The sequence below is a fragment of the Budorcas taxicolor genome, chromosome 13, assembly GCF_023091745.1.
Source record: "Budorcas taxicolor isolate Tak-1 chromosome 13, Takin1.1, whole genome shotgun sequence".
In the NCBI taxonomy this organism is placed as follows: Eukaryota; Metazoa; Chordata; class Mammalia; order Artiodactyla; family Bovidae; genus Budorcas; species Budorcas taxicolor.
In genome coordinates this window covers 23,227,734-23,246,552 of record NC_068922.1, presented here as the reverse complement: position 1 = coordinate 23,246,552, position 18,819 = coordinate 23,227,734, and the positions used below count along the sequence as shown (strand labels likewise).

At 38.9% G+C, this 18,819-nt stretch overlaps 1 protein-coding gene across 1 annotated transcript in view; it reads right to left on the bottom strand.

Moving 5' to 3' along the window:
• The window catches only part of SPAG6 (sperm associated antigen 6), a 58,497-nt gene extending 46,885 nt beyond the window's left edge, over positions 1-11,612 (bottom strand). Inside the window, exons 1-2 of the mRNA XM_052651185.1 lie at positions 11,588-11,612; positions 11,403-11,498 (exon numbers count right to left, since the gene is read on the bottom strand). Of these exons, the coding sequence (XP_052507145.1) occupies positions 11,403-11,498; positions 11,588-11,612 (121 nt within the window). The remainder of the gene's footprint in view (positions 1-11,402; positions 11,499-11,587) is intronic.
• Between the last annotated feature and the right edge of the window lie 7,207 nt (positions 11,613-18,819).

Here is an 18,819-nt window from a genome sequence, read left to right as displayed (position 1 = left end):
CAAACTAGAACAAAGTGCCCCTTGACTTTTAAACTTAATTTACAGTGGGCTGTTCAACTTGCATGTTATTACATCTTTTGTTAAAAAATACCAATGTGACCTATAAAAGCAGATACATATTACCAATATTCTTTTGTAATGTTATATCCAGAAACACATGAAATAGAAATAAAAGGAAAACACAACAACCTTTAGAATTAGACCAAAATAAGATAAACAATACTATCAAATAACATAAACAGAGAATAAGGATGCTTATCACAGAAACATTTAATGATGTGACCTCTGGCTTTTCTCGGTTCCCAGTTTTCTTCGGTGATCCTTTTTCTGTCTAATTTGACTTGGTTAGATCCTTTTACAGAAGGCCACTGCTGCAAGTTTACATCCTGCTCGGGCTGGTTAATTTTGCAGGCACACAGCCCCCCTTCTCAGGCCTAGGCCACAGCTCATGTTAAACAATTCAGCACGTCCATGTCCTTAAGTGTTGCTTATATTATTCTCTACACTTTTTACAGAGATAATTTCTGAAGTATCTCACAACAAACAGTTCAATGTGCAAAATAAGGTATTAGAATGACTACCAAATATTAACATGATTCCTTCTAGAAAGCTGGATCTAAAACCAACCATTTGTTGATCTCGTCTTTGTGGTTGCTTATTACTTGATTCAAGTTTTTTAACAGTAGTATAATTCAGTGGCATGAAACACATTTACAATGGTGTGTAATCATTACCAGTATCTAGGAACTGTTAAACCACTTTCCACTACACTGAGCCTACATAATTTTAAACTCCCACCAGCAAAGTATAAGGGTTTAAATTTCTCCCCATCCTCACCAATGCTTGCATTTTATTTTTTTTAGAATAACCCGTCCTAGTAGCTATGAAGTCGTATCTCCTTGTGGATTCATTTTTATTTCCCTCTCACTAATGATGGTGAATGTATTTATTGAACATTTGTGCATCTTCTTTGTTGAAGTGCCTATTTAAGTCCTTTGCCCATTTTTTAATTGAGTTGGGGTTTTTTGTTGTTTTGTTCTTGAGTATAACTTGATTTTTTAATAATGAACATGTACCATTTTAAGTAAAACAGGTCAAAACTCTAAAAAAGAAAAGCTAAATTTCTTAAGATATATTTAAAGTTTCATAATAAATATATTAATGAGGCAAAAAATATAAAGTGAAAATATGCTTAGAGTAGTTTTAAAAGAATCATAAACTTGTTTTATGCTATTTTTTCCTGATGATTCTGGTATTCTCTTTTTTCTTCACTTGATAGAACTGTCTTTTGAAATATATATAGAAAATTAATCCATATTGGGTTATTAACCTAAAAGTTTTAATTAAATCTCAAAAACTCTGAAAGTTCTATTATAAAGTTCTATTACAACTTTCATAAAAAGTGATGGGAGAAATTATAGAATAGCCTCAATCAACCTTTCCCTTATTTCCTTTTAATACAACATACATCTATCACTTGAATTTTGCACGCCAATTGCATATATAAGCCAGAGGAAAAAAGGTCAAACATTTCTAAAGACAAAATAATTTATTCTCATATTACATGTGTGTAATTTATATACCAAACTTTATCAAAATTTTATCAAATTCATGTTATGAATTTGAAGAATGAATTAATCTATCTGAGTTTATACTTCTTATGCTTCCCAGGTAGCTCAGCTGGGAAAGAATCCGTCTGAAATTCATGAGACCCTGGTTCAACCCCCGGATTAGGAAGATCCCCTGGAGGAGGGCATGGCAACCCACTCCCATTTTCTTGCCTAGAGAATCTCCATGGACATAGAAGCCTGGCGGGCTACAGTCCATGGGGGTCTCAAAGAGTTGTACATGAGTGAGCGACTAAGCACAATAAGCACAATTACATTATTATCTATTATTAGTTACTATATTTAGCTAGTATACCACAAGTCTCCCAGTGTTGGATATCTTCAGTTTGCTGTTTTAGCAATAAGATGTTCTACCCCAAAAAATATATTTCACTTGTCCACATACTCAAAGGAATTTTGCTGCTTTATATATTTTCTCCTCCCTTTTTCTACTTCATTTGGCCCAGCAAAAATCAGGTCAATAAAATGACACATGATTCCTTTCGTTTCTATTCCTATATTCAATATCAAAGTTAGGCTTTCATGCAGATGCTCTGTCATATGCCCTTGTTCAGACAATGAGAATTTTAAAAAATTTGTAAAAGCTAAAGTTTCCATTTAAAATATCTGAATGAGGTAATTTTTACTAGAGAAAATATTGCCCAAATTTCTAGTCCTTGAATTGCCTCTTAGTGCTTCATAGTCTTCAATCTCCAGGAACATGTTTTTATCTCCTACACAGGCTAAGTATACTTTGTTATTCTAATTTCAGGTTTGTCCTAAAAATATAGATAATGCTACAAGAGGAACTGAGGAAAGGAAGGAAGGGAGGGAGGGAGCGAGGGGAGGAGGAAAGAGAGGAGCATATATAATGTAAAAGAAATATTTCCTTACCTGACTGTCCATTAGGAATCCATGGTGATTAATCCTTGGTGAGTGAATGCATGAAAATATAGAGTCCATAGGTTACAGCAGTCTGAATAACTGCTATAATATCTAATAAGACAAGGTCCTCAGTGAGCAGCTAATGAACTCACTGGGGTCTCCACTGAAGGAACCAACAAGTACTATCTAATATTATATCTAATAGTAAAAGTAATTCATATATTATACTCTGATATCTATAAGACAATTTTGTCTTCCCTATATAAATTCATTAAATGGTGTGAAAATGTTTATGAAATTTAACCTATAGTCTAAATCTTTACAATCTTCCCCACCTCCAACTTTATAGCTTTGAGTTTCTTTTCTGTGTTTCTTGTTCCAGTGCCATACGGGAGACACTGCTTCTATTAATAATACTTACATTGTTATCTAGTTTTACAAAAATAAAAACCTCATGGATCCTGCCCACAATTATTCATTCAAAAAATAAATCAAGGCTTACCAAGTGGCGAGAAATAGGGACCTCACAGATGAGTAAAGGCAGCTCATGCTCTCAAAAAAGTATTGGAAGAAATTATAGAATAGCCTCAACCAACCTTTCCCTTAATTCCTTTTAAAGTCCATGGGGTCACTAAGAGTCAGACATGACTGAGCGACTTCACTTTCCCTTTTCACTTTCATGCATGGAGAAGGAAATGGCAACCCACTCCAATGTTCTTGCCTGGAGAATCCCAGGGACAGGGGAGCCTGGTGGGCTGCCATCTGTGGTCGCACAGAGTCGGACACGACTGAAGCGACTTAGCAGCAGCAGCAGCAGGCCTATCACTTGAATTTTGCTGGCCAATTGGATATACAAGCCAGGGAAAAAAAGGTCAAACATTTCTAAAGACAAAAAAAATAACTCAGTCTCATATTACATGTGTATAATTTCTATACACATTACTTCAATTTGAGGTGCTTTATAAACACAGCTCAACTTTGTTCTATTGAAAGCAAGTCTCTACAAACCAGGCCTTTGGATTCACTGAAGTCACAGTAAAGATTTCTGGCTGCCCTGGTGACTTATCTTCTTTTTCTTTTTTAAATTGTAGTAAAATATACCTAATATTAAATTGACCATTTTAACCACTTTAAGTGCACAATTCAGTGGCATTAAGCACAGTTGTAATGTTGTGCCACCATCACCACTATCATTTCCAGAACCTATTCATCATTCCTAACAGACACTGTATACCAATTAAACCATAACTCCCCATATCCACCACTCTCAGCCTGTGGTAGTTTCTACTCTATTTTCTGTATCTATGATTTTGCCTATTATAGATACTTCATATAAATGGAATCATACAATATTGTCTTCTTTTGTCTGGCTTCTTTCACTTAGCAAAATGTTTTTAAGGTTTGTCCATATTGTAGCACATATCACAATTTCATTACTTTTTAAGACTGAGTAATAGCGGTAAAGAATCTGCCTGCCAAAAAACAAAAAAACAGGAAAAAAAAAAATCTGCCTGCCTCCTTATTAACATTGGTTCGCTCTCTGGATCAGGAAGATCCCCTAGAGAAGGAAATGGCAACCCACTCCAGTATTATTGCCTTGGAAATCCCATGGATAGAAGGAGCCTGGTGGGCTACAGTCCAGGGGTTGCAGAAGAGTCGGAAACAACTTAGTGACTAAACAACAACAATATTTCATTGTGTGTACATGCATTGTTTGTCTATTCATGTGTTAATGAACACTTGAGTTGTTTCCACCTTCAGGTTTGTGAATAACGCTGCTGTAAACATGGATGTTCAGATATCCATTTGAGTCCCTGCTTTCAATTCTTCTGAGCAAATAATGAGTTTGTTGTTTTCTCTTTTACATATATACCTACTACACCCATCTGCCTGGAGAAGACTGGAATGTTGGAATGAGGCTAGTACAGGGAAAAGAGAAGACATTGCTAAAAGGACTGCCTGCTCCCAGAGGTTTCATTGGTAATATCTGAAAAGGAAACTTTTGAAAGGCAATCAGTTCAAAAATCTATCTTCACATGTATACCTGTGGCTGAATCTTGTCAATGTATGGCAAAAACCACCACAATATTGTAAAGTAATTAAAATAAATAAATTAATTTTTAAAAATCTATCTTCAGATGAAATTTTTGGTTTTACTCATACTCTGCCTACATTGTTTTGAGATAGTTCACTCTAAAAGATATGGATACAAAGATAATAATTAATAGCAATGGAGTGGAGAGGGGGGCTGGGTGTTTTGTTTTGTTTTGTTTTTAAATCAGAAACATAGTTTAGGTAATAGTTTCTACAACTGAACTCTGGGCATAAAACTTGAGTTTCGTGGCAGCAAAAGCAAAAAGAGAACCATTCTGTGAAATAAAAGGAAGCAGGAACAATTTTTCTCCTGAAATCATAGGGCTAGCTTAGAACATAATATTTAGATAAATAGTAAAAGATCAATTGAATGAAAGAGTATAACTTGGGGACTTCCCTGGTGGTCTAGTCTGTCAAGATTTCACCTTCCACTGCAGGTCATGGAGGTTCGATCCCTGTCTTGGAAGCTAAGATCCCACCTGCCTCAGAGCCAAAAAACATAAAATAGAAACAACATTGTAATAAATTCAATAAAGACTTTAAAAATGGTCCATATAAAAAAATCTTTAAAAAAAATTTTATATTTTAAAAATAACAGCAAAATGCACAATGTCTTCAATGATAGATTTTAAAAGTCATGGGAAAGTCTAAGTAGCTATTTTTAAACAAGCCCTCAAAAAAAAAAAAACGGAATATTATTAGACTAAATCTACAAAGACAGTTCCATGGAAAACTAATGTAATCTAGCATTTGTATACAATTAAATAGTGATTCTAACATGACAGTGAGATAAAACTTAAACTATATAGAAAAGTGAACAGAGATCATTTCCTTTGGAAACACAGGCACACATACTCAAGCATAAATATCACTAGTTTTCACCTAGATTTTTAACAGAACTTGATTAAAAAATAAATTCTAAATTGAGCCACCCTTATGAGCCTGGGGTGTCTGGTAAAACCAATACTTCACTTTGAAAATTAGGTAAGTCTGACTTGTGTTCAGATGGGCCAACTACAAAGCAAGGACAATTTTTTTCTCAAGGTACGGCGCTGGATTTCTCCTAGGACCAGTACATCTACTTAACAGAAATCCCAAAGTTTTGCTCCTCATGAACGTGCAAGAAAAGTGCTTCACAAAAAGTATGATTAAATAAAGAACAAAAGAAAGTGCTAAGTATTCGCTCACATCAATCAACCAACAAATATCAAGGACCTCCTTCTTCACTGAGCTTTATTTGACATGTTCTCAAAAAGCCCAGGAGGGCAGGCGGTCAGTCAGAGGGCAGCTGGCCTCTCTGGGTGAGGTCTCCTGGGTGCTCTTCTTGACGATGGCAGCTGTCAGTCCAACAACTCTCTCAAGTACTCTCTCTTGGTGCTCAACTTCCTGGGGATTAGACACCTTCTCTGGGTAATTTGAAAGAGCCTCTGGTTTGATAAGGCTTTCATTAGAAGTTAAGAGGAAGCCAAAAGGTCTTCTAGAACTCTGAGCCCAGTTTAAGTGCTAAATACAACTTCCATTTCCTCAAATCTCCAGGTATTTATCAATTAAAGTTACTCTTTGGCATGTGGGCCTCCACTCAAGGCCCCACAGTGGTCCTCGAGGTGACCTCAAAAGTCATTACACACAATTACTGAACAGTCATTGGTACCCAAAGGCCTGAACAGATGATGTATTTTAAAAGTTAACCCTGAGTGGAAATTCCCTGGCAGTCCAGTGGTTAGGCCTCCACACAGTCACTGCCGATGACCAAGATTCAGTCCCTGGTCTGGGAATTAGGATCCCACAAGCCACGTGGCTCAGCCAAAAAAAAAAGTTAACACTGAGGTTTATTTGAAACTCTTAGAACCCCTATGAATGGTTTCCTGATATCTCAGGTAACACAGGAAGAGCACGAAGTCAGCTAGCAATACGGAAACAGGTCCTAGTCCCAGTTCAGCAACTAACTCACTCAGAGATGAGGGCAATTATCCAGCCTTCTTTGAGATTTAACCACAGTGAAGACGATACCTCTCTATTCACCTGAGCTGTTATAAGAATCTAATCTAAGAGATACAAAAACACTTAGAAAAATAATTACTCCTTCCTTCATCCTCTTTAAACATGCTGAACATCTGCTCTATGCTAAGCATTATGTTAAGCATAGAACTTACAGTTAGTAGAGAAAGGAGAAATTAAACTATTACAATTGTGATAAGGACTATGAAAGAGAAATGTTACAATCAGGGAAACATAAGAGACAACTCACTGAAAGGGCTCGAGGACGATCTCCCTGAGGAATCAACATCTAAATAGAGCTATAAGGAATGAGTAGGAATTAATTGGGCAAAAAAGTATAGGAAAAGGTGCTAGTCTGAGGAGCAAAGGCCTTGAAAAAACATTCAAATGTGAAGTGTTTTTAGAAAACACTGAAACAACTTTTCAAAGCCATTTAATCTGCGACATTAAAATTTAACCCACACAATGTGCCATTTCAAGAACCTACTCTTTCAGCTTCATGTACTGCTTGGATTTTTTTTTTTTTTTTAAATCATCCAGCTTTTCCTAGGAAAACAGTGAAATCCTAGTCCTGGTTGTATTATTTTCTCCTTATGTAACAATGCTTAGATATCAAAACAGGAAATGTCCACATAGGAACAATGATTTGGGACACACAATAAAACTCTGAAAAATCTTGTTTATAGGACATACTAGGTGCATACAAGTTCAGAACTTTTATAGTTCCCTGGAATATTTTCCACTTAAGTATATGTAAAAAGAAAAAAGAAAAAACCTCTATCACTATCCTTAAAAAAAAAAACAACTCTATCTCTATCCTTAAAAATAGAAAAACACTCCCCCGTCACTAAAAAAAAGTGCTGTAATTATCATACATTCAGAACTATAAGATTCCTTTTATACTGGAAAAACATCAAATTTAAAGAGCATAACTCATTAAGTTTTTTGAAGTTGCTTTATTAATTATTTTTTCAGTTCTAAATTCCTTTAGAAAAGTAGTTTTTGTAGGAGAATCATGCTTCATGTACCTCCCAGGATGTGTTTTCAATACATCATAAATGCTTGCCACAGGCTTTTCCTTCTCATGGAAACCAAAGTGCTAGATCATTAATCTGAAGATTTTCACCCTGTGCCAGACACATGTAATTTAAAAGCATTTTATGTCTACATGCATTACTTATTTTCTTGAATTATGAACCAAATAAATTGACTCAATTTGTAAATTCGCTTCATACAGGTGCATATTTAAAGTGTTAGGCAAACTTTTCTATTCCTACTCTTTTGAAAATATGCTTAACTTTTGATTTGCCATGTTTACCATTTGGGTATAGGTTATAAGCAAAATATTACGAAGTATTATTTTAAACTTTACCCCTACTTTTCTTATATAAATAGCTGCTTCAGAAAAAGTTTATTTAACATAGCTTAGCAGTTTAAAAATCAAGTTCTTGGGGCTTTTATTAGCTTATTCTAAAAGACCTTCTAAACAACCAAAGAGTGGCCTGGCACTCCAGTATACCATAAAACATCTTTCTTATATTTTATAATTAAACAACCACTTCCAAATGCTGAAATTCTACAATTGGTACAAGTTCAGTTCAGTTCAGTTCAGTTCAGTCGCTCAGTCGTGTCCGACTCTTTGCAACCCCATGAATCACAGCACGCCAGGCCTCCCTGTCCATCACCAAGTTACTATGTATTATCTCTAGCACTGCAGTCAAGTATTACTAATTATTCAAAGAGGGGAAATATTCAAATTCATTTTTAAATACCTGTAAGATTTAATGGCTCAGACATATAGGGTTTGAGGCTGCATAATGAGATTTTATAACAAACTTTTTAATGTTTTCATGTATGTTCTTTTGATTTAGAAAGAACAAAATCTCAATGAGGAAAAAAAATCCAGGTTATAGACACCCTGTACACAGTTTTTCTAGTAAGTCAAACCTATTTTTGTCCAAATACTCTGAAGAAGATATCTTGCAACACTGTGTTTTAAAATTACTTTGGACATAACTAATAGAGCAAATTATCTCATTGACACATCAAAAACACAATGAAAAAGATCAGAGATTTTTTAAATGAAATAAAACTTCATCGATAATTTTCACCTTTAAGGTTCCCTTCATAGTCAATGAATTTAAAAATTCTTAACAAGTGAACCAGTAATTTATCATGATGTCTATATGGAAACTTTTTTCCCATTATTTTGGACCCATGATACATGTTTATTTAAACAGTTTATTACGGGAGAAAAGTGAGAAAACAAAACTCTCCCAGGTATAAAGACAGTATATCAAAGTCAGGAATAAAATGTACTAGTATCTTACGTTACCAAAATGAATACACTTGACTGGAAAAAAATTGATCAAAATATGTAATTTATGTACACATACTGTGGCTCATTCAGACGCATCTTAAATCCATAGTGATTTTTGAAAAGGAAACCACTTAAATGTTTAATTGACTAATAAGAGCAGTTTTCATAACAAAGCTTACAGGGTTTTTAATATTAAAAGGATAAATCTATTGGAATATTCAATATCTGTCTCTATTTAAAGTTATTAAAGGGGTGCTTAAGTTGAATTTAGATAACATGAAGTATGTTAAGTTCCTCAGGGGAAAGAAAAATCTTACCATTCCATCCTAGATATCCTGGACACTCCTAGAAATACTGTTTAGCCAACTGTCTGGAGATCTCAAGGTCCAGTCAAGTTGACATAAAATTAACCATCTCAGGCTCTCACCAAGTGGAGATAATTTCAAATGTTATGCTATATTACTTTTGTATTCCATTCTTTTCTAAGTCAGACTGTAAGTGAAATAGCCACTATAAGGTGGCTATTTAAGAATGTCATATCTAAGTCACTTATACTTTGGTGATGACTTAGCCTGTTTGTATTGATTAAATTCCATTATATATTCTACAGTGTATACTGAGGGGAAGAGATAATCTGTCACTCTTCCATTAAACATGATATTCTGTATCTTAATAGTTATCTGTACAATCTATATTTCAGTGATCAAATTTATAAAATAATGTCAATCATTTTCCCTTTTTAAGAAATCACACTTTTGTTTAGCTGTATATATACTGTCCAAAAAATCAAATACTCGTAAATAGCAAGAGTAGGACTGGAAGGAAAACAATCCCTCAAAAAAGTGCCTTCAAAAAATGTAACAGGCTCTAATAAAGTTAACATAGTCAGTGTAAATGAAACACTGTATGTCCCAACACTGTGCTGGATACTTTGAGAATATATGCGCATGCACACAAGCACACACATACACATGCAGAAGAATGGAAATGAATCCATGTGAAACGACTGTAGAACAAAAGATTATCAGCTTTGAAAATTTCAAATGGAGAAGGGATGAGTGGTTGCCCAAAGTTAGAGAAAAGAGGGAGGTAGGTGTGATTATAAAAAGGCATGACAAGAGATCCTGTGGTGATAATCTCTGACTATAATGGTGATGGATACACACAGTATAAAATTATATAGACCTAAACATACACATACATACACTAGTACAAAGAAAACTAGGGAAAATTAAAAAAAAAAAACAACATGATGGATTGTTATCAATGTCAATATCCTAGATCACACTACAGTGTTGAGGCACCTGAATTCTCTGTATTGTTTCTTACCACTGCATGTGAATGTACACTTACCTCAAAATTAATAGCTTTTTAAAGTGATTATAAAATACACCTTCCCTATTCTAACTACACTCCTTCCCACCCCCCAATAAAAGCATACAATGAATAAGCACAGAATCCCTCCCAGTGGCAATAAAATTTCCACCTAGCATAGTACTAATTCCCCTCAAGGAAACCCAGAGTAAATAGTGTGTCTAAAATTCTTGCCCTGGAAATATGTTAATTCTCTTCTAATTCCATGTTAATTTAAATGAGTTTTAAAGATCATAACCCATAAATTGAAGGTTTCTGATGACACAGCAGCAAAAAATGCTACCTTCAGGTAGTGGTGGAATCATCCTTAATCAGACTCAGAGGATTGACAGAGAGAGAGAGAAGGGACCACCATTATGTGAAAAGGTAAGGAGAAAATCACACACACATAACACACACATTCCTCCTCTGCCTGTAGAATCTACGTAAGTTCGGATCAAGACGTGGGATAAGGGCACCGCTAGAGATTTCTCAAAGGTAGGTCTCTGCCTACTTGGAATCTCTTGGAAAAGTATTCAAGCATATCTTTGCTCTTTCACCAACACAAGGCGCGAAATAACGTATCAACCGCTCTGGAATTCCTTTGGTGTGAGAAAGTCAAGTCGAAGGTGATCAAACGCAGGGCATCCGAAGAATGGGGCTGATTAGGGTAGGTTCACGTTCACATAACATGACTTCCAGGCAATTTGTACGGTCTTGACTTTCAATCTGACACCTTCCTAGTTGCGATAAAGATGGAAATAGGAATGCCTGGCCTCTCTCATATCCATCCGGAAACTTGACCCGCAAAGAGCCGCGAAAGAGACGGAACACTTCTACCGCCTCCGCGGGGGACTGGGGGAATTTAGGGACGCCATCCTCCGTCCCCACCCCTCAGCTCCCTGACAGCCCAGCCAGCAGGGGAGCGGGGAGACGGGGACTTGAGGCGAGGCCAGGGGACACTGGGCGACGAAGGGCCTGGGAATATGCGGTGAAGGGCGAGGCTGAGAGGAGGGCCTGGGGCAACCAGGAATGGAGATTTGGGGAGAGAACGGGGCTGCAAGGGAGGCAGGACCCGGTTGACGCGCGACGGGCGAGGCGAGGCCAGGGGTGCGGAGCGACGCGGGTGCAGGCTGAGGGCTCACCCGCGTTCTGCAGCGTCTCGATGTTTTGGGGTCTGGTCGCCAGCTCCGCCACCATCTGGACGAACTGGGTTCGGGCTTTCTGGTACTGCTCGAACACTGCGGGGAGAGACACAGGCTAGAGAGCGCCTCGCGCGGCCCGCGGGCTCCGCCGTCCTTCCCTCTCCCGTCGGGGCGCCCGGGCCTACCTTGCAGCACCTGCCTCTGACTCATGGCGCCCGCGTCTCTGCGCCCGTCACCGGCTCCTCAGTGCCTGACTCGACAGCGCCAGGCCTGCGAGTCTATGGAGCGGGCAACCGCGGCTACAGCTCGGCCTCCGACGGCAGCGACTCTCTCTGTGTACCCGCGTCTCCCGGGCAACCGACCGGAACCGGAACGCGGCCGTCCCGCGGCAACCGCAGTCCCCAGAGTGACGTCACGGCGCGGTGCCTGGGCGCCCGGCGCGGTCGGCGGCCTCAGGTGGGGAACTCCGCCTGCGCGGCTCCCCGGACTCGCGGCGCTCTCCCGGCAGCCGCGGGAGCCGTGCGCCGTCGAGGGTCACACCTTCTGGGCACAGGCGTCCTCCAGGAGGTCAGAGAACTTCACAAACCGAACCCAGACTTGACTGCAGCGGGGCGGGAGGGAGCCTCACGAGCCAAGGGAACTCGAGCCTAGTGCGGCAAGACAAGCAAACTGCCGCGGTGGAGTCTCCTGGGATTCGACAGTCGAGAGAAATCTCACATATACTGTTATCTGATAAATACATTACTGTCAGTGCTGCCTTCAAGTCAAATATTTTCCCCTTTAGTCCAGCTTTTATATACTGGTCATTTCAGGTTTGAGGATTCTTAGAGGGTCAGGATACCTCGCTTCATACACCTAATTATAATGTATTGAAAGCACGTAATTAACAGTCCTAAAGATTCAATGAGAAAAGCAGACAAGGAAACAATATCATAAACGTCTTATCTTCCACGACTTTCCAAATTATGACCAACTTTGCTGCTTCCTTATTTTTATGAGATTAAAAAAAATTTTGTTTTTGTCTTTTAAATGTAGACTTCATTTGTTGCTGAAGGACGTTTCCAAAAGAAAAGGAGAGAGAATCTTTACCTGGAATGTCTTGGTTCAAACTATCATAATCAGACTTCTCTAGTTGACAACTTTCTCACCCAGTTTCTTTTAACAAAAGTTAGGTAGTCTATCACTGGTTTCTAGCTGGTCTGAAAACTGTATACCAAATGTTTCAATGACAGGTGTCAACTTTAAATGTTCCTCCATCAGAAACTACAATTTCGCCAGATGTCAAGGGGATAGTCACAGCTGCTGCTGAGTAGTGCCAAGACAGGAAACCTCTTGATGTCTCTTCTTTAATAGAAGGAAACATGCAAATTTAGCTGGTTCTCATATTTGGGATAAGTCGTATATAATAATCTTTGAAATCTCACTCTGACTTGAGCTCTCTGATGAAGTCTTGGTGTTTTCTGAAGCCCCAAACAGTTGTGGAATGGACCAGCAATCAGAAAGAAGAATAAGTATGTTCAGTGGGATCCCTGCTACCCCCAGAACAGGTGCATGTCTTTTGCTTCGAAGTTCAGAAGCCAGTAATACCCACAATCCCTTTACTTAACCCTGAGATATCAAGTCTAACAGTGATTCTCATGTTTCCCTAAGGAAACAGGTCTTTTAAAATTAAAGTTTTGGTGTGTACTAATTTAGAGATGGGAGGGGGACAGATTGGACAAATAATTAAAATGGCAAACAAACCTTCACTGTAATTTTATTTTCAGTTCCTTGTTGCATTATGAAAAAAAAAATCCCCTTAAAACTAAAAGGTTCTGTTTGGTTTCAGTCCTTTAGCAATTCGAACTCCTAAGCGACTACAGCTGCCATTTTAAGGAATTGTTTTTACTGTGTATTTTCCACTTTAAAAGCGTTGAGATAAGAGCCCAATAGTGAAAAAAAAGTCTAAACCTGTAAACATGACAGTCTACTTATGGAACACCTCAAAGTTTGAAAACTTAAGTTAAATGGAATATAAATTATTTTTAACTATAGATTCTGAGTATTTGTCATTAACAGTGTCTGTGTTGTTCCTGATAAAACTGTATTGTTCCTGATAAAACACAATATAGAATTCTTACTTTATATCTGAAATTGGACAAACTAAAGAAGCTAGATCTTTGCTCTTTATTCTAGCTTTCTTTTTAGAAGTCTTTAAAATTAAAGGGAGAAATGTAACATAGATTAATCATAAAACTGAAAAGAATTGTTAGTAATTCAAATGTAAAATATGGCAAAAGTGGAAGATTACTTTTACTGACAGAAGTATAATTTCTGACCCACTTTTGAACTTACTAACTTTAAAATAAAATACCATTGTTTTACAATGTTAATTGTATGCCCCAAGATGACATACACACCTCTAACAGTTAAGTAGTGAGAAAGAAAACTATTCAAAGGGATATTTCGATCTTTAAAAAAGAAAAGGTGCTATTAAGATTACTCTTCTAAAAGTAACAGGTGACTTTAAATACAGATCTACAATGTACTTGACACAGTAAACTATATGTTTGATTGAGAATGAAACATATTATCTGAATTAACTTGCAAAAATGTTTCCATGAAAGATTTGTGTGGAAAACTTTGACCCCTTTTGTATAAAGCTAATCACATGTAATTTCCAAATCATTTTTGCATGTAGTTTCTCTTTTTATGAAAATGAGATTCAAAAAAGACAACATTCTAAAGCCAGTTTAAAAATCCTGTTGTTCCTCTTTAAAAATCTGCTTTGGGAATTCAGAAAAACCCATTATCATGGGAATATATTCTACACATGCCTAGAAGAAATTTTACTAATTTTTAGTTTCTAGATGAATTTTAAAAGTTAAACTTTATATATACTAATTAGATGTTAATTTGATATAATATCCACATTTTGTAAACTGCTTCTAGATAAATCAAGTGTATATATATATTTCCCTCCCAAGCCAAAAACATTAAATATCAGTGTGTGCCACACACTACAGATAATAGAATGTACCTGTCTTCTAGGACATGAAATCTAGTGGGAAATAAAGACATCTGAAGAAAGTTTAATTCATTAAACAAGCATATACTGCAGCCTGCCTCGTTTTAGGACTATAATTGCACTCAGTGCTGTAAGTGCTTTGGAAACAAAGAAGAGGGATTTAGGGTGACATAGGGGAAGAGGTGAGAATATCTAAAATATCACTTTAATAAAAGGTGTCTTGTTTTTAAGAAAAATTAGCTGACTTTTAGGTATGAAATCTCCTTTCCTCCTTCCCCACAACCCAGAAATTAAAAACACAATGGCAGTACTTAATATGCATTCATTTGGCAACTGCATGTAATTTTTCAAGTTATAAGAATACAACAATCATTTTGCCACGTAAAATCTAAAATTAATAACTCCATATATACATACTTGAATGAAAAATAAAGGTATTACATACCCCATAACCAAGTTAGTTTTCTCAAAATATTATCTGTAATGATGAAAGCAAACATATGACATCTTAAATGTTGCTCTGCTCCTCTTTTGAGAAAAAACCTCAGGAGTTTATGTTTGGATTTCAGCAGACCAACCAGTTGTGCCATCAAGTTGGTCAGCAAAAGCAGAAGAGAGTCGGACACTTCCATCCAAGACGGGAAGATTAACATTTCTATGAAGGTGTTGCGCTGGTGTCTTGTTTCCTATCATTTGCTTTCGAAGCCTTTTAAAGGCAACTCCTTATATTTTAAACTTTCAAGTTTTCACGTTTCTTTGTATTAAGGCCAATAAAATGTTTAAATGTTTGACAGATTTTGCTGGCCCCAAAGTTCTAAAGATATGCCTGTAATGGCTTCCTTTTCTAGTAATTCAGTGGATGCTGAGATTGAACTCAGCTTTTCCACTACCAAAGTAAACATCATTAGGAGGAAATTCCACACACGAATAAGTTCACCTCCAAAATCACCATATAGCACAAAGTGATGAAATTGATGACTCTAATAAATCTGAAATACAGCGTAGCACTTTCAAAGGCAATGAGACACCGCACAAAAGACTAATCATTGCTGCTTGATGTGTGTGTGTGTTATGTGAATATCTTCTTTTTGAAGACTTATGTGGGTTTTCCTTTAAGACTGTACCCAAGCCGGGCACCACCAGATACCCTCTAGGCGCCTTTCCTTATTGTCTGTCGGCCACTCAGCATTCCCCAGACCCTCTACCCCTTTAAAATCTTGGTCTTGTTGGACTCACTCAAGCAAGGTCGGTACTATTCCTTTTCCATCTTTTTATTAGTACAGGACGCCAGAGATAAAAGATGGAAGATGCCACAAAGGAAAAAAAAAAAAAACACCCCGGAGCCTCACCAAGACCCCGTCTGGGCCAAGACCCAGGAAACGCAGCTCACGCATCCCTCAGGTGCGGTCCTGTCAGGCCCGGGGAAGGTTAGGGACCGACGCCGCAAGGCTGGGCGCTGGCGGGTGTCCGCGCGCAATGGGCGCGGGGTGCCCGGCTCGACGGCGCTGGCCCTGGCAGGCGACTGCGTTCAGTGTGGACAGTGGGGTGTCGGGGCCCCAGGGGAAGAGATGACGGCGATGCTCCACAGATGTCCTCGGCTTTTCCTTTAGGCCAAAGTTTCTCAAACTCCCAACGGGCATCTCCGCGGACTCCGCGCGATTCTAAACCGGGGAGGGGGCGCGTGAATCGGTTGGGGTCAGGCTGTCGTCTGAATCAGAAACCCGCGAGGGCCCTGCCGTGGGTTGCTGGGATGGGCCGAAAACGGGGTGTGGGGGCGGCAGGGCCGGGAGAACCGTTGCGTGAAAAGGGCGGGGGCGCCCGGCCCCAGGGCTCGAGTGCGAAACGCCGCGCAGGCTCCGCACCGGCGGCGCCCCTTCCGCGGGGCCTACGGGGGCGAGCTAGCGGGCAGGTCCCCTGTTCCGACTGACTCGTGGCCCCGCAGGCCGGTGGCCTGGGGAGGGATCCGGAGGGAGAAGGGCCGTAGATGCCGCCGCCGGCGTCTGCTGGGGGCGGGTTGCAAGATGAAGGCCCGAGTCCTTTCGCTTTGCTTCCCCGGGCCAGGCATCCAGCAAGCACCGCAGCGCTGCGCGGGCTCTCGCGGAGGGGTCCCGGCCAGAGCCTCCCCACGGCGCGGCTGACCCGTGGGCCCCGGAGTGGTGCGGCCAACTCGCAGGGGCTAGCCCGGTGCGGGCGGAGGCTGGAACCCCGGGAGCAGAGGCCCCGCAGCGCTGCGCAGCCAGAAAAGCTCTCGGTGGCCGCTCAGGTCGGCCCTGCTTCCCCTTGACTTTCTCCTGCCGGGACTTAAAAAAGAGAGCCCGGTTGGCTGGAGAGGTGGGGATCCGACTCTCTTTGCCCCGAGTGGAGTGTGGGAATCCTGCACCGCCCTAAATCGGCCAGCTTCCTAGACCCCGCGGCGCGGGCCGGATCCCGAAGGCGGGGTGAAGAGCCCAAAGCTTACTTTAAAAAAAAAAAAAAAGAGCGTCTTACCGCGCATGTGCAAGCCTTTAAAAAAATTTTTGACGTCATTTCGCTACATCAAATCCCAAGCCAAAATTTCCTGCTCATTGATTACTCAGAAAAATAACTGTATGCTCTGCTTCCTAGGAAATAGTGCAAAAGTACAAAGAGAAGGTGTTCAAGGTTTCTGCTTTCACAAAAATAGCACAGGCTGTCTATCCACCCTGTTCTTCGGTTCTCCCCACATATTATCAGAGCCGAGAGGTAGCTCCGCTAAAATGTAGGCTAGACTTGGAAGTCTCAGTGGCACAGCTTCCCACTTTTTAAGTGGAAATACTTGCGCTATGATTTGCATCCTCCTTAGTCCAAGCAAGCTATGCAACTCCTGCCATCTTTTTTAAAAATATACATTTCAGAGGAAACACCTGAATATGGCTAAAGCTGAATTACTTTACCTCCTATTTCAGTGTTACCTCATATTTATTTTTTAAAGCGAAGAATAAAGGTTCTTATATGGACAACATAAGAAAAAATTAATGACTACCTATATAAAGAAAATGGTAATGCTTTTCCCCTTAGTAAGACAGGAAATGAATTGTAAAGAAAGACTTTTTATTCAAGAAGTGATTTCCACCCCCCCCCCCGTGAAATAATAATTGCCTATCATTTTGATTTTAAGTGAAGGGTGAAGGTCTTGGAAGTTTACAAAGTTTGTAATGTCCGTGTATTTATGGTCAAATTCCAAAGAATCAAATTTACTAAGACACTTTTGCCTTAAACAATGCTTTACAATACTAAGGACACCAAATGGAGACAAATTAAGATGGAGACTTCTTGTAGCACAACTGGATTAAAAAAAACACTGATTTTTTTTTTTTAAAGTGATGCTTATGCATTTGCTTTAACTGTATGGCAAACACTTAACAGTGGTACCAATTGATATCAATTTTCTTTCTTGGAAAGGGTATTCTCAGAACCCATTGCAGATCATCATCACAGAATTGGTTGCACTAAGGTCTGTCTGTAAGTTTAGAGAGCCTATACAAATTGTGTGTATTGAAGTTCATGAAAAAGCATTTCCTTAAGCCTATTTTAAAGGTTGCCTGTATTATTCTGTTGTAAACTTACTTTATTCTAATGAATTTCCTTAGAATTTCCTTTTGGAGAAGTGTTCTCCAAAGTGATCATTTTAATTGGTGACTAACTTGAGGAGAATGATTATTTGGTAAAAGGGAGTGGGGTCCCTTGGATCTGGTAGCCTCTTTCTCATTAGAAAATGATGGGATAGTTTAAAGAGAACCCAAATGAAAATATTTTAAGATAACTGTCATGAGGCATATTTAGAAAGAAACAGCTGGAAAACACATTTTCCCAAGCTTACTCTAACTTCTTCAGTTACACTAGAAAACAAACTGTAATAAATCATGTTCAAAGGGAAAGCACTCTCCTGAGTTAATTACTGATAACATTAATTTTCTGATTCAGGAACAGCTAGATGTTTTCTAAACATCACTCAATTTCCCCAGTACCATTTTATACTTAAGTATTTTGGATGAGTGTTTATTGAACTTAGGAGTTTTGTTCAGAAGGCTGAAGAGTCAAAAATTGCATGGTAGGATTCTATAGAAATGTAACCAATTCCAATAAAAAGTCCTCTGTACAGAAGTACATTATGGAAATGACGTGGTTGTCAGACCTAATTGCTTGGCTTTTGAGTCCTCAGAAGAAATTCTACAGCCTTAGGGGGTGTAGACTCAAAAGCAGCAGCATTTCTGGTTTCAGTTTAAATAAAACAATGAAATCCATCATTATTCAAGTCAATAGCGATAATTCACATGAATATGAATGCACTTTGATCTTATCCTTCAATTCTTTGAAAGACACAGTCATAATGAAAAAAGGAGATAATCTCTTTAACTTGGTCCAAAGCAAGTTGTTGGAGCTTTTCTTTCT